This window comes from Acartia tonsa, chromosome 6, assembly GCF_053477335.1.
Source record: "Acartia tonsa isolate MP-2025a chromosome 6, ASM5347733v1, whole genome shotgun sequence".
Classification (NCBI taxonomy): Eukaryota; Metazoa; Arthropoda; class Copepoda; order Calanoida; family Acartiidae; genus Acartia; species Acartia tonsa.
In genome coordinates, this window is record NC_137265.1 from 846,909 (window position 1) to 861,130 (window position 14,222).

At 31.2% G+C, this 14,222-nt stretch overlaps 2 protein-coding genes across 2 annotated transcripts in view; both read left to right on the top strand.

Moving 5' to 3' along the window:
* The window catches only part of LOC145321531 (uncharacterized), a 63,728-nt gene that overhangs the window by 48,152 nt on the left and 1,354 nt on the right, over positions 1 to 14,222 (top strand). The gene's annotated exons all lie outside the window — the stretch shown is intronic.
* LOC145323486 (uncharacterized) lies at positions 4,039 to 13,575 on the top strand. The gene is made up of 3 exons (XM_080165887.1): positions 4,039 to 4,121; positions 5,793 to 6,473; positions 12,602 to 13,575. The coding sequence occupies exons 2-3, from the start codon at positions 5,817 to 5,819 to the stop codon at positions 13,511 to 13,513; spliced, it is 1,569 nt and encodes a 522-aa protein (XP_080022013.1). The 5' UTR covers positions 4,039 to 4,121; positions 5,793 to 5,816; the 3' UTR covers positions 13,514 to 13,575.

The window sequence follows — 14,222 nt, forward strand, 5'->3', positions numbered from 1 at the left end:
TGATGTTAAAGAAGAAATTAAAGAAGAAGAAATATTTGATGAAGATCCTCTCTCTATCCAGATGAGAGCTGACAATATTGAAGAAAATATCAAACAAGAAATAGAAGATCCTCTTTCTTGTGAACAGAATTATGATGAAGATAGAATTGATACTATTGATATTGTTCATCATAAAATATAAACCTTTAATTGTCATAGGATACAAATGTCTATTTTGCATGGGAGACAGGATTATTGCTCAATTTAAATAAATATCTAAATTTTATTTTTTACATTAAAAATCTGCATTTTATCTTTTATTTGTTGCAATTTTTTTAATTTTTCAATTTTCATTATCTCCACATTAATCCTGTCTCCATTATATTTTATGTTTATAAATGATTCTTTACATGAATGATATTATTGTTTTCCAGTATAAAGAATATCATTAAGGGGGGGGGGGAAGTTTTGACACATTTGCGTAAACCTGGCACCCTGGCTTTATCTTTGGACTGAGAGGGTAGGTTATTAGGGATAAAATCATTCTTATATGATGAATTTCACGAAGTTTTAAGATTTTTTGGATAGGCCTCCAGGTTCCGGAGCTCCAGGCCTCCAGGTGGTCTCTGGACAGGTAAAAAAATAAAAAAATTCTTATTTGGACAGTTAGAGGTAAGTTTATAAAACAACATAACCTTCTTTTCATATATATTATTTACATATTTGAAGAAAAAATTACAATCGGCCTCCAGGTTCAGGTGCTGGAGGCCTCCAGGTGGCCTCTGGACAGGTAAAAAATCAAAATTTCTTATTTATACAGTTAGAGGTAAGTTTATAAAACAACATAACCTTCTTTTAATATATCATTTAAATATTTGAAGAAAAAATTACAATTGGCCTCCAGGTTCAGGTGCTGGAGGCCTCCAGGTGGCCTCTGGACAGGTAAAAAATCTAAATTTACTGATTTGAACAGTTAGAGGTAAGTTTATAAAACAACATAACCTTCTTTTAATATATCATTTAAATATTTGAAGAAAAAATTACAATTGGCCTCCAGGTTCAGGTGCTGGAGGCCTCCAGGTGGCCTCTGGACAGGTAAAAAATCAAAATTTCTTATTTGAACAGTTAGAGGTAAGTTTATAAAGCAACATAACCTTCTTTTATTTTATTATTTAAATATTTCAAGAAAAATTAAAATTGTCCTCCAGGTTCAGTTGCTGGAGGCCTCCAGGTGGCCTCTGGACAGGTAAAAAATCAAAATTTCTTATTTGAACAGTTAGAGGTAAGTTTATAAAACAACATAACCTTCTTTTAATATATTATTTAAATATTTCAAGAAAAAATTACAATTGGCCTCCAGGTTCAGGTGCTGAAGGCCTCCAGGTGGCCTCTGGACAGGTAAAAAATCAAAATTTCTTATTTGAACAGTTAGAGGTAAGTTTATAAAACAACATAACCTTCTTTTAATATATTATTTAAATATTTCAAGAAAAAATTACAATTGACCTCCAGGTTCAGGTGCTGGAGGCCTCTAGGTGGCCTCTGGACAGGTAAAAAATCAAAATTTCTTATTTGAACAGTTAGAGGTAAGTTTATAAAACAACATAACCTTCTTTTAATATATTATTTAAATATTTCAAAAAAATATTACAATTGGCATCCAGGTTCAGGTGCTGGAGGCCTCCAGGTGGCCTCTGGACAGGTAAAAAATCAAAATTTCTTATTTGAACAGTTAGAGGTCAACTTATAAAACAACATAACCTTCTTTTAATATATTATTTATTATATTATTATTGATTCCCAACGATCCCTAGTATAAAATATGGAAGGTAATTTGAATTTTTGATATCAATGAGGTAGGTAAGTAATATAATAAAAAAAATATGTTTATTTTCAATTATTGAGGTAAATATTTTTAAGGTTATACCTGAAATACATAAATAACATTTGAAAATATGCTTACTTTGTTTTACAAGTTTACCTCAAACTGTTCAAACAAGAAATTTTGATTTTTTACCTGTCCAGAGGCCACCTGGAGGCCAATAGTAATTTTGTCTTCAAATATTTAAGTAACATATTAAAAGAAGGTTATTTTGTTTTATAAACTTACTTCTAACTGTTCAAATAAGAAATTTTGATTTTTTACCTGTCCAGAGGCCACATGGAGGCCTGCAGCAGCTGAACCTGGAGGCCGATTGTAAATTTTCTCCAAATATGTAAGTAATATATTAAAAAAAGGTTTTTTTTGTTTTATAAACTTACTTCTAACTGTTCAAATAAGAAATTTTGATTTTTTACCTGTCCAGAGGCCACCTGGAGGCCTGCAGCAGCTGAACCTGGAGGCCGATTGTAATTTTTTCTCCAAATATGTAAGTAATATATTAAAAAAAGGTTATTTTGTTTTATAAACTTACCTCTAACTGTTCAAATAAGAAATTTTGATTTTTTACCTGTCCAGAGGCCACCTGGAGGCCTGCACCACCTGAACCTGGAGGCTGATCCTAATTTTTTCTTCAAATATGTAAGTAATATATTAAAAGTAGGTTATGTTGTGTTATAAACTTACCTCTAACTGTTTTAATAAGAAATTTTGATTTTAAACCTGTCCAGAGGCCATCTGGAGGCCTGCAGCACCTGAACCTGGAAGCCGATTGTAATTTTTTCTTCAAATATATAAATAATATTTTAAAAGAATCTTATGTTGTTTAATAAACTTACCTCTAACTGTTCAAATTAGAAATTTTGATTTTTTACCTGTCCAGAGGCCACCTGGAGGCCTGCAGCACCTGAACCTGGAGGCCGATCCTAATTTTTTCTTCAAATATGTAAGTAATATATTAAAAGAAGGTTATGTTGTTTTATAAACTTACCTCTAACTGTTTTAATAAGAAATTTTGATTTTTTACCTGTCCAGAGGCCATCTTGAGGCCTGCAGCACCTGAACCTGGAAGCCGATTGTAATTTTTTCTTTAAATATTTAAATAATATATTAAAAGAAGCTTATGTTGTTTTATAAACTTACCTCTAACTGTTCAAATTAGAAATTTTGATTTTTTACCTGTCCAGAGGCCACCTGGAGGCCTGCAGCACCTGAACCTGGAGGCAAATTGTAATTTTTTCTTCAAATATGTAAATAATATATTAAAAGAAGGTTATGTTGTTTTATAAACTTACCTCTAACTGTTTTAATAAGAAATTTAGATTTTTTACCTGTCCAGAGGCCATCTGGAGGCCTGCAGCACCTGAACCTGGAGGCCAATTGTAATTTTTCTTCAAATATTTAAATAATATATTAAAAGAAGGTAATGTTGTTTTATAAACTTACCTCTAACTGTTCAAATTAGAAATTTTGATTTTTTACCTGTCCAGAGGCCACCTGGAGGCCTGCAGCACCTGAACCTGGAGGCCGATCCTAATTTTTTCTTCAAATATATAAATAATATAGTAAAAGAAGCTTATGTTGTTTTATAAACTTACCTCTAACTGTATAAATAAGAAATTTTGATTTTTTACAAGTCCAGAGGCCACCTGGAGGCCTCCAGCACCTGAACCTGGAGGCCGATTGTAATTTTTCTTCAAATATGTAAATAATATATTAAAAGAAGGTTATGTTGTTTTATAAACTTACCTCTAACTGTCCAAATAAGAAATTTTGATTTTTTACCTGTCCAGAGGCCACCTGGAGGCCTCCAGCACCTGAACCTGGAGGCCGATTGTAATTTTTTCTTCAAATATGTAAATAATATATTTAAAGAAGGTTATGTTGTTTTATAAACTTACCTCTAACTGTCCAAATAAGAAATTTTTTATTTTTTTACCTGTCCAGAGACCACCTGGAGGCCTGGAGCTCCGGAACCTGGAGGCCTATCCAAAAAATCTTAAAACTTCGTGAAATTCATCATATAAGAATGATTTTATCCCATAATAACCTACCCTCTCAGTCCAAAGATAAAGCCAGGGTGCCAGGTTTACGCAAATGTGTCAAAACTTCCCCCCCCCTTTGTTTATTTATCTTGTAGTGTAAATAAAATAATTGTCTAATGTAAATATATTATTTTCAGATTAATTTATAACAAACACAAAAATGCACAGAGTATAGATATCATTAAGGAAGTTTACTCATTTTGTTTAAAAACACACAGGTTATTCTTTTTTGATAATCCTGACAAGCGTATGTTGGTACTCAGTTCCAATGTCTAGATTAGGGTTAAGCCGGATACTTTTTTGGCCGGAGACCGGATATCCGGCTGATTTCAAATGCCGGATATCCGGTAACCGGCCGGATATCCGGCCAACGCCGGATATCCGGCAAATATCCGGTTATCCGGCCAAATTACCGGATATCCGGCCGGATAACCGGCCAAATTACCAGATATTAAAGTAGTAAAAAAAATTTCTTCAGAAATCTTATATAAATTTACATAAAGTTAAACTTATTCAGAAAAAATGTTCTTCTAGCTTCAATAATAAGAAAATTATAGCCATTTAAGATTTTTAAAAGCAGAGATTTTTGGTGTAAAGTATAAAAAATTATAGAGCCGGATATCCGGTATCCGGCCGGATATTGAAAATGGCCAGATATCCGGCCGGATATCCGGCCACACCGGATAACCGGCCCAATCCTAGTCTAGATGTAAGTTAGGAAAAGTTTCTTAACTTTGGCTATAGTAGAAATAAGGGATGGATCTTTTAGTTTTTAAATCTTCTAACCAATCTATGGCACTACGGACGTCAACATCCTGTTATTGGTATGTCCGTCTAAGTGAGTAAGCAAAAAAATCTCAACTGTTACTATAGTAGGGCCAGAAGGGCTAGAACATCAGTCCGTCTATATATAATAGTTATATTCCCTATAATTTGAAATGTCCCTATGTCCCTCTGAAGCGTTTTATGGAAGCGTGAATTTCTTGTCTCCTATAAAGACTGAAACTTCTTGTCAACATTCCCATCAAATTAAGTATAAAATATCCAAGGCGGTCAAACTGCTCTTATACAAGTTTTTACCAACTTTTATATTTGTGTTACGACTTTAATACATTTTTTTCTGATAATCAGTTCAGACTCTCTACAAGTTTCGCTTGTCCTACCGTTTCAGAGCTTTCTATAAAAATTCATGTAAAGGTATATTGCTTTCATATCATATTTTATGTGCAAAGAAAAATCTACAATATTGTGGTGATTCTTGTAGTATTTATGTAAGATTCAGAAAGCGTAGCAACTGTATAATCATGTCTGTACGTCTATTTAAAACATGTTGATTTTTAACCTTTCTGACATAAAAATTTTATGTGTTACACTTATCCTATTCATCTGATTTTTGGAATACAGATTCCTATTACAGCAAGGTACAATATTATAAGAAATCATATAATCAAATCCTAAAATTGTAAGTATGTCCTTTAAACAGTATACTGTAATTTTGCAATTAAAGTAAGATGAGTTGCTAAATATTCTTAAATTATGAAAACGAAAACTGGGGGATGAGGGGAGAGGTTAAGTTATATAACCTGAAGATGGGGGGGGGGGGGGTAATAAAACCAATCAACCTCTGTTGCCTTTATAAATGTTAACATCCTTGTTTATTACTTTCCTTCTACTTTTGTCTGTTTGTCTATAACAATAGCTCTTATAGTAAATTAAGGCATATCAGAATTATAAATGACTTTTACAATTTTTATTGTTTGTTTGGCCGTCTTTTTTTTTCCTTGCTTTGCTTCTATGGAATTATCATCTTTGTTGTAGTTTTTAATTGCTACAATTATTTTGTCTTTGTATACATTAATTTTGTGTTTGAATATATCAATTTTATTTAGGAGATTGAGAGAGGATATACCAGCATGAATACCTGTGATATTTGTAACAAGAATTTTACACGAAAATCTTCTTTGGTTGTTCATATGAGGGTTCATACAGGAGAGAAGCCATTCTTATGTGATCAATGTGAAAAGACATTTACAACTAGTAGTCACTTGACTAAACACAAAAGAATTCATACTGGAGAGAAACCATACTCATGTGATCAATGTGAAAAATCTTTTTCTGATAATAGTTATTTGACTAAACATGAAAGGTTTCATACAGGTGAGAAGCCTTTCTCATGTGATCAATGTGAAAAGACATTTACAACTAGTAGTAGTTTGACTCACCACAAAAGAATCCATACAGGAGAGAAGCCATTCTCATGTGATCAATGTGAAAAGACCTTTAGCAGAAGTTGTGATTTGACTAAGCACCAACGGATCCACACTGGTGAGAAGCCATATTCATGTAAACTTTGTGACAAACATTATATCTCTAGTTCAGCCCTATCAAATCATAATAAATGTCATGGACATTTAGAAATGATGAAAAGCTGTAATAATACAGATCCGACTTCTGTATCTATTAGTTTTATTAAACGTGAAGAAGTTTATTTCAAGAAAGAAATTAAAGAAGAAGAAATATTTGAAGAGGATCCTCTGTCTATCCAGATGAGAGCTGACAATATTAGACAATATTAAACATGAAATAGAAGATCCTCTTTCTTGTCAACAGAATTATGATGAAGATAGAATTGATACTATTGATATTGTTCATCATAAGACATAAAAATAAAGATTTAATTGTCATAGGATACAAATGTTTTTTTAAAGAGACAGGATTAAAGTCCAATTTAAATAAAATCAAAATCTAAATTTATCCGTTAAATATCCGCAATCATATCTTAATTTGTTTAAGTACTGACTCGGTATTTACTGCGTTTGGACTAAAAAAAAGATTAACTTAAAAACGGCGATTTGCCGCCGTTCACTGCCGTTTTTAGCCGCCGCCGCCACATGTTTTTTACAATTCTTGACGAATTATATGTTTTTAAATCATTTGAGAACAAGTTGTTTTTTTTTGCGGCGGCGGAAAATGGCGGTGAACAGCGGGAGCGGCGGTATTTAAATATTTTTTACTAACTAACCTAAAAATATTTTATATTCATATGTCAAACACTACAAATTAACTATTTGACAAAAAATCCATTTTTTGTTTTAATATTAATGGATATGTGAATTTTCTTGTTTAATGCTATCTCTCTTTTTATTTTGCTTACAACTTACTTTTTAACAATGATTTATTTTACTTTAATTTTCTGTGAATAATTTTGATGTTTTGAAGCATAATGACAATCATTAATTTATTGTTTCTGTGTGATTATTATTGGTTTCTGTGTGAATAGAATATTTATCAAATGTAAATATATTATTTTCAGATAAATATTTATAATACATAAACATGCACCAAGTATAGATAGCAATGTTACAAAGAAAACAAGTTTCCTACCAATATTGTTTCTAAATGCACAGGTTATTTATTTTTATTCATACTTCCACCTTATTCTCTTGGGGCTTCACCTTAATAGGATTTAAATTGTTGGTTCTAGAAAGGGGGTGGTAGGTTTCGCAGAATTCTGTGAGGGTGTGAGTTTAAAAAAGGGGAAGAACTCTATAATTTGGCATAGTAGTTGTATAACGTAGATTTGTGAAAAAACGGCGACTGAGCCGCAGCTTCCGCGGAAAACCGCTGATTTTTTTTTGTGTTTTCTCCCCAAATTAGCAAATTTTGAATCATTTGAGAAAACTTTTTTTCTAAAATTTTACCCTATATTGTCTAAATTTTCACTTTTTTTGTAAGATTAAAATTTTAAAAAAGTGTCCATATATTAGTGTTATATCCTATATTAAAGTCTTAAAACTCACACCATAACGGAACTCTGCGAAAGCTACCTCCCCCTTTGTTAAATAGATATTAATTTCCATCTTTCTTATTGTAAATATCATATTACAAGGATGAAAACATGCATAAAAACAAAGTTCTAAAATCAGAAGATTGTACAAATAAACATAAACACTTGTAAGAACTTATAGAAGAATATTTATGTACAGGTTTGACAAAGTTTTATTTGTTACAGTTGCTAAAATACAATGTTAGTACAAAAGACCTAGATTGCAATAGACCTAATCCTACAAAATACCTAATGACAACATACATAAATTTAGTTACCCTAACCCTGCGGGGTTACTTAACATTACCTAACCTAACTTAAGTATATAGGTAGGATAGATTAGTTCTTTATTTATTCGATGTTTTTTTCATAAAGATAAAAAATAATTTTCCGCCAGAATAAATTTCTGATTATGTATTAGTAGGAGGAGTCCGCGCTGAGCATCATATTTAAGTGAATGGGAGGAGATTTTGTTTGGCTTTAATTATAAACTATTGTTTATATTTTAGGTTGATAATCGAATCGAAGTCAGTCAGTAACTAACATTCATAGAGAACAGAGAGAAATCTGCAGAGGAAATTTTGATTGTGGAATAAACTCATGAAAGGTGCTTTAATTTATTTTCATATTTCATGTGTGGAGCAAATCTTTAATATTGTTGTCCGTTGTATTGATCTATACGTACACAATCAGATTACATTTGTTCTGTTTGAGCCGATACATTAACTTAATCTTATATTATATAATAACAAATTGACATGTTTACATTTTAAATATCTATATCATGAAATGATGATTGATAAGTAATAATTTTCACCAGAATCTTTATTTATTTGAAAATAACATTACAACTTTTTAAACAAAAACTATTGCTTGTCCAGTATCTGATTGAAAGTGGGAGGAGTCCACCTTAAGCATCATATTTAAGTAAATGGGTCGAGATTTTGTGAGGTTTTATTTATTAATAAATAAGGGTTAACTATTGTTATTTTTTAGGTTAATACTAGTATCATTGTTAGTCAGCAACCAATATTCAAAGTGAACAGAGAGAAATCCATTATACAGATCTACTTTTTATTTTAAGGTATTTATATTATTTATGCTTTGTGTCATTACTCCAGACTAATTCTCTTTAGCTATTCAATGCTGATGTTTAAAAGCGAAGCTTTTCTATAATTAAGGTAGGTCCTTTTGTACCTCTGTTCATTATTTTAGTTATATTTGTTCTTTCAAACTTGGTATGATGAATTGATTCCTGTAGTAGTTAGGTTTACCTTTTTGGCAACAAATTTTTATATGATATAATTATCTTATACATCTGATTTTTTGAATACTGATTCCTTTACAACAAGGTACAATGTTTTAAAAAATCATCTCTATAATCAAGTCCTAAAGAAGGTGTATCAACTTTTTTTTTTATAGCTAGCCGGTTCTTTTAGTAAGTAGTAGATGTAAAATTTTTCATAGAATTCAGATATGCAATCGGTTTTTTTGTAGACCTCTTATTTTTTAAGTAATTTAAGTTTAAAAAAAAAATTAAGTCGATTTTAAGGTACTAAAATGCAACAAAATAAAGAAAGAAAATGGCCATTATGAACAAAAATAGTAAGATCTTTAATTTGACACCTTACTTTTTCAATTCTGTCAGGTAATTATTGAAAAAATCGATTTTTTTAAACCCACGAGAATAAAAACTTTGAACTTAATTTTATTATTTCACAGATAAAAAAATATGGGTTCATATATACCTTTAGAATCAGAAAAATATTACGAATTCATTGAAAGCAAAATTGAAAAAAAAAGTTTACAATATAGTATATAAACTACAATAAAAGGAATTATATGAAAATATCATATTATATTGTACAGGCAACGTCTTAATTCTTGAATTGAGTATAAAAATGGGAAGGGGGTAAAGAGGGGGTAAAGAGGGGGTAAAAAAGGGAAGACGATAGTGTTGCCTGAACAAAAAATACAATTGGCCATTTGTTTAATTTTTAATTTTTTTACTTTTTTTCAATTTTGCTTACAATGGATTCGTAATATTTTTCTGATTCTAAAGGTATATATGAACCCATGTTTTTTATGTCTGTTTGAGAAAATATTTAGGTCTAAAGTTTTTATTAAACCAAGGTTAAAAAAATAGATTTTTTCAATAATTACTCAACAGAATTTTAAAAGTAAGGTGTCAAATTAAAGATCTTACTATTTTTGTTCTTACTGGCCATTTTCTTCTTTTATTTTGTTGCGTTTTAGTACCTTAAAACCGACTTAATTATTTTTTTTAAAAACTTAAATTACTTAAAAAATAAGAGGTCTACAAAAAAACGATTGCATATCTGAATTTTATGAAAAATTTTACATCTACTACTTACTAAAAGAACCGGCTAGCTATAAAAAAAAAGTTGATACACCTTTTTTGTAAGTATGTCCATTAAACAGTATCCTATAATTTAATAGCTTTGCAACAAATTTACTTATAATTTTGTTTAGAATTATACATTTAATTTGCTTATCCTGACGCTCTACAAGTGTTAATGTTCTTTTGTCCTAACGTTTCAGATCTTCACTGTAATGGATGTTTTCATCCTTATTTTGTAAATAATTTGCCGACCATTTCCGAATATTGCACATACTCGCACATAAATATCACATGATGTGTTGGTCTGTCTGTACTGCTCTGTTTTAAATTTTATAAGAAATATGCAGGGTTAAGACAATAGCTAATAAATTGGTCTATAATAATGAATCATAAAATTACACCACTTTTAGATTAAAATTAGTGGCTGAAACTATTAAACACTCAACTTGATAAACCAACCAACAAATCAAAATTCAGTAAAAGTCCCCAAAAGTTGTAAAGCCAACGAATAACAAAACGTTATTTTGAAACCCTCTAAATTATTTTTAAAATATCACTCCGCCCATTTTTACCTACCTAATTAATTTAGAATAATTATGATAGGAGGAATTACTGGGGGGGAGGGGATGTGGTGACTCGTAACACGACATACCAGCAATTTTATTTTGGGTGCTACTCCCTTAGTTTTAGAGATAAATGGGTAAAATTTCTTTAGTTGTGTTACTAATTACCCTAAGTTTTGGCATCTTAAAAAAACCGGCGGCGGGGCCACCACTCTCGCCGTTCATCGCCATTTTCCGCCGCCGCTAAAAAATTTTTTGTTGCATTTCTTGCCGAATTAGGCAATTTGGAATCATTTGATAACATTTGTTTGTTTTTTCAAAAATTCTTCCCCTTACAAGCAACCCTGACATTTTTTTTAAGATACCAAAACTTGGGGTAATTAGTGACACAACCAAAAAAATTTTACATAATTATCTCTAAAACTAAGGGAGTAGCACCTAAAATAAAATTGCTGGTATGTCGTGTTACGATTCATCACATCCCCCCCCCATCCTTTTCTTTATTGATGAACATAAAAATGGTGACTTTATAAACAAGTTTTTTTCTCTTTTTATAAATTTACTTTCGCCGTAAATTTTTTTTATATTTTCATAAGTTAGATACATTTTGTGTTTATTTGAAAATATCATTTTAACAATATTTTGTATTTTAATTCATAAAAATCAATTTGAGGAGATTGAGAGAGGATATACAAGCATGAATTCCTGTGATATTTGTAAAAAGAATTTTACACACTAATCTAACTTGGTTGTCCATATGAGGGTTAATAAGAGAGAGAAGCCATTCTCATGTGATCAATGTGAAAAGTTTTTCACTAATAATAGTAATTTGACTAGACACAAAAGGATCCATACAGGTGAGAAGCCATATTCATGTGATCAATGTGAAAAGACTTTCTCTGATAATATTTATTTGACTAAACATAAAATAATTCATACAGGTGAGAAGCCACACTCATGTGATCAATGTGAAAATACATTTACAACTAGTATTAGTTTGACTTAACATAAGGGTCCATACAGGAGAGAAACCATTCTCATGCCATCAATGTGAAAAGGCATTTTCTCAAAATATTTTTTTTCTGTTTTGCGAATCAAAACTTATCATTTTTTGTACCTACCTTTTGATTTTTTTCAGATAATTTATAACAATGAAATGAAATTTAAGTATAATTATTCCAGCCTTCATTTGAATAAATAGCTAAGATAAATCAGGTAAATGTGATTACTTTCATTAATCGTGCCAGAATTATTTTTCATAATTTCTCGCAGAATCAATAAATTTGGAATCTTTTGAGCTTTTTAAAAAGTGGGGGGGGTTGTGGGTTGTGCTAAAATTCCCTAAAGGTGTGAGTTTTAAGGCGTAAAAACAGTGGAGAACGATAAAATTTGTGTTAAATTTTTTTTTTTGGCTATAGTTCTTTTCAATAAGAAATACACATATTTAGTGAATATTATATTTCTTCTCCTGTTTTTAAGCCTTAAAACTCACACCTTTAGGGAATTTTAGCACAACCTACCTTTTAATTACATTAACAAGATACAAATTCCATGCTGTTTGTATGAAAGATTCCTATTACAAAGTTAAATAGTTACTCAACAAAAATTTTTTGGATTGGATCTTGAAAATTAAATGTCAAAACGTCAACATCCTCTGGTTACTACTCTAAGCAACTAAAAATAACAAGGTCATGATGTCCATTTTAGTTTCAAACATTTAATGAATTGTTACTTTTTGAAAATTTTGTCACAATGTATTAAATAGGTATAGCTAATTCAATTTATACGCCTTTATTGTACTTTGTAACGTTTTGGGGTAGTTTTAAGCTATTTTTCCTACCCACCTCCACCATCCTCTAATAGCTAGGGGCGAAGCAGCTGGTTATTACTAAAAAGCAATAATTGTTAACATTTTATAAAATCTATTTCAGGTGCAAGTACAATTAACAATCCATCATGGTGGCGTGTGATATTTGCCGCAAGGACTTCCCTTACAAATGGGAATTAACAAGACATATGAGAATCCATACAGGAGAGAAGCCATTCAAATGTGATTGGTGTGAAAAAGCTTACACACAGCAAATTAAGTTAACTGTCCACAAGAGGATTCATACAGGAGAAAGGCCATACTCTTGTGATACATGTGAGAAAGCTTTCTCACGACAAGATGCATTAACTCGTCATAAGAGGAGTCATACAGGAGAGAAGCCATACTCTTGTGATACATGTAAAAAGGCTTTCTCACAACTAAGTACATTGACAGTGCATAAGAGGATCCATACAGGAGAAAAGATGACCCACACATGTGAGAAACCTTTCTCTTGTGACACGTGTGAAAAAGCTTTCTGTACAAATGCTCAATTAAATGTCCATAAGAAAATCCATATAGGAGAGAAACCATACTTTTGTGGTACATGTGATAAGGTTTTTCGGACAAATGATAACTTAACTGTCCATAAGAGGATTCATACAGGAGAGAAGCCATACTCTTGTGACACATGTAATAAGGCTTTCTCACAAAAAAGTCATTTAACTGATCATAAAAGGACCCACACTGGTGAGAAGCCATACTCTTGTAGTTTATGCCAGAAATCTTATTACTCCAGTAAAGAACTGTCAAGACATAATAAATCAGCTGAACATCTCAAGAAGTTAGAATCTACTAAGAACACAATACAACCTTCTACTTCTACCAGTTTTGTTGATTGTGGTGAAGCTAATATTAAACTTGAGATAAAAGAAGAAACTCTTGATGATGATCCTCTCTTTAATAACATGGAGGCTAAGAATGTTAAAGAAACTATAAATCAGGAAATAGAAGAAGAATGTCAGTATAAAGATTCAATTTCGTATAAATAGAACTTTGATAAAGATTAAAAAACAATATTTTTACATTGTGAAATTTAAGATTAAAAGTTTAGAACTTTTCAGGGGATAGGTATTTAATAATGAATAGTAAATTTATGAACTTCAAAATCATTTATATCGATGTACTTTCTAATATTTTCTTTCTGTAAAAAGCAAAACTTTTAAATGTTCTAGTGTTAAATTTTGAGCTGTGTGTTTTTCTATGGATGTCATTGGATAGTCTCTTTTCAACACCAGTGCCGTGTATTATTCTATTTACAATTTTATATATTAGGTATTTTGTATGTGTCATGTATATTGTGCCTCTGCGGAGAGCGTCATTCATTACGGTGACTTAATTTGGGACACCTGCCATACTCGGCGAGGGTGAGGTAATAATGAGTAGGTCCCTTGAGACAGCGGGTCAAGTACTTGTACTTGAGCGTGGACCTTGAGCTGGCCCTGGTGCTAGCATACAAAAGTGTCTCGTCCTACTCCATGACTACTTAGGTCCAAACACTAAGAAACTATGGCTACACACACACACACATGTATATTGTACACAGATGGGCGCTTCCACGTGACTAGAGAGGGAGAGGGACATCTAATAATTTTACCTACATAGTGACTGATGTGCGGAAACCTTAATTATAGGGTAGCTTTGTTACTAAAAACAGTTCATGAAATAAAAAGATCTAAAATCATTATTTCTTACTTTACT

Bases quoted from the DNA above. Each gene is read 5' to 3' on its own strand.
- LOC145323486 (XM_080165887.1), top strand. From the start codon at position 5,817: ATGAATACCTGTGATATTTGTAACAAGAATTTTACACGAAAATCTTCT. The intron at 6,474-12,601 runs TATTAAACATGA...AAGTACAATTAA, and splicing joins GAGCTGACAATATTAGACAA to CAATCCATCATGGTGGCGTG.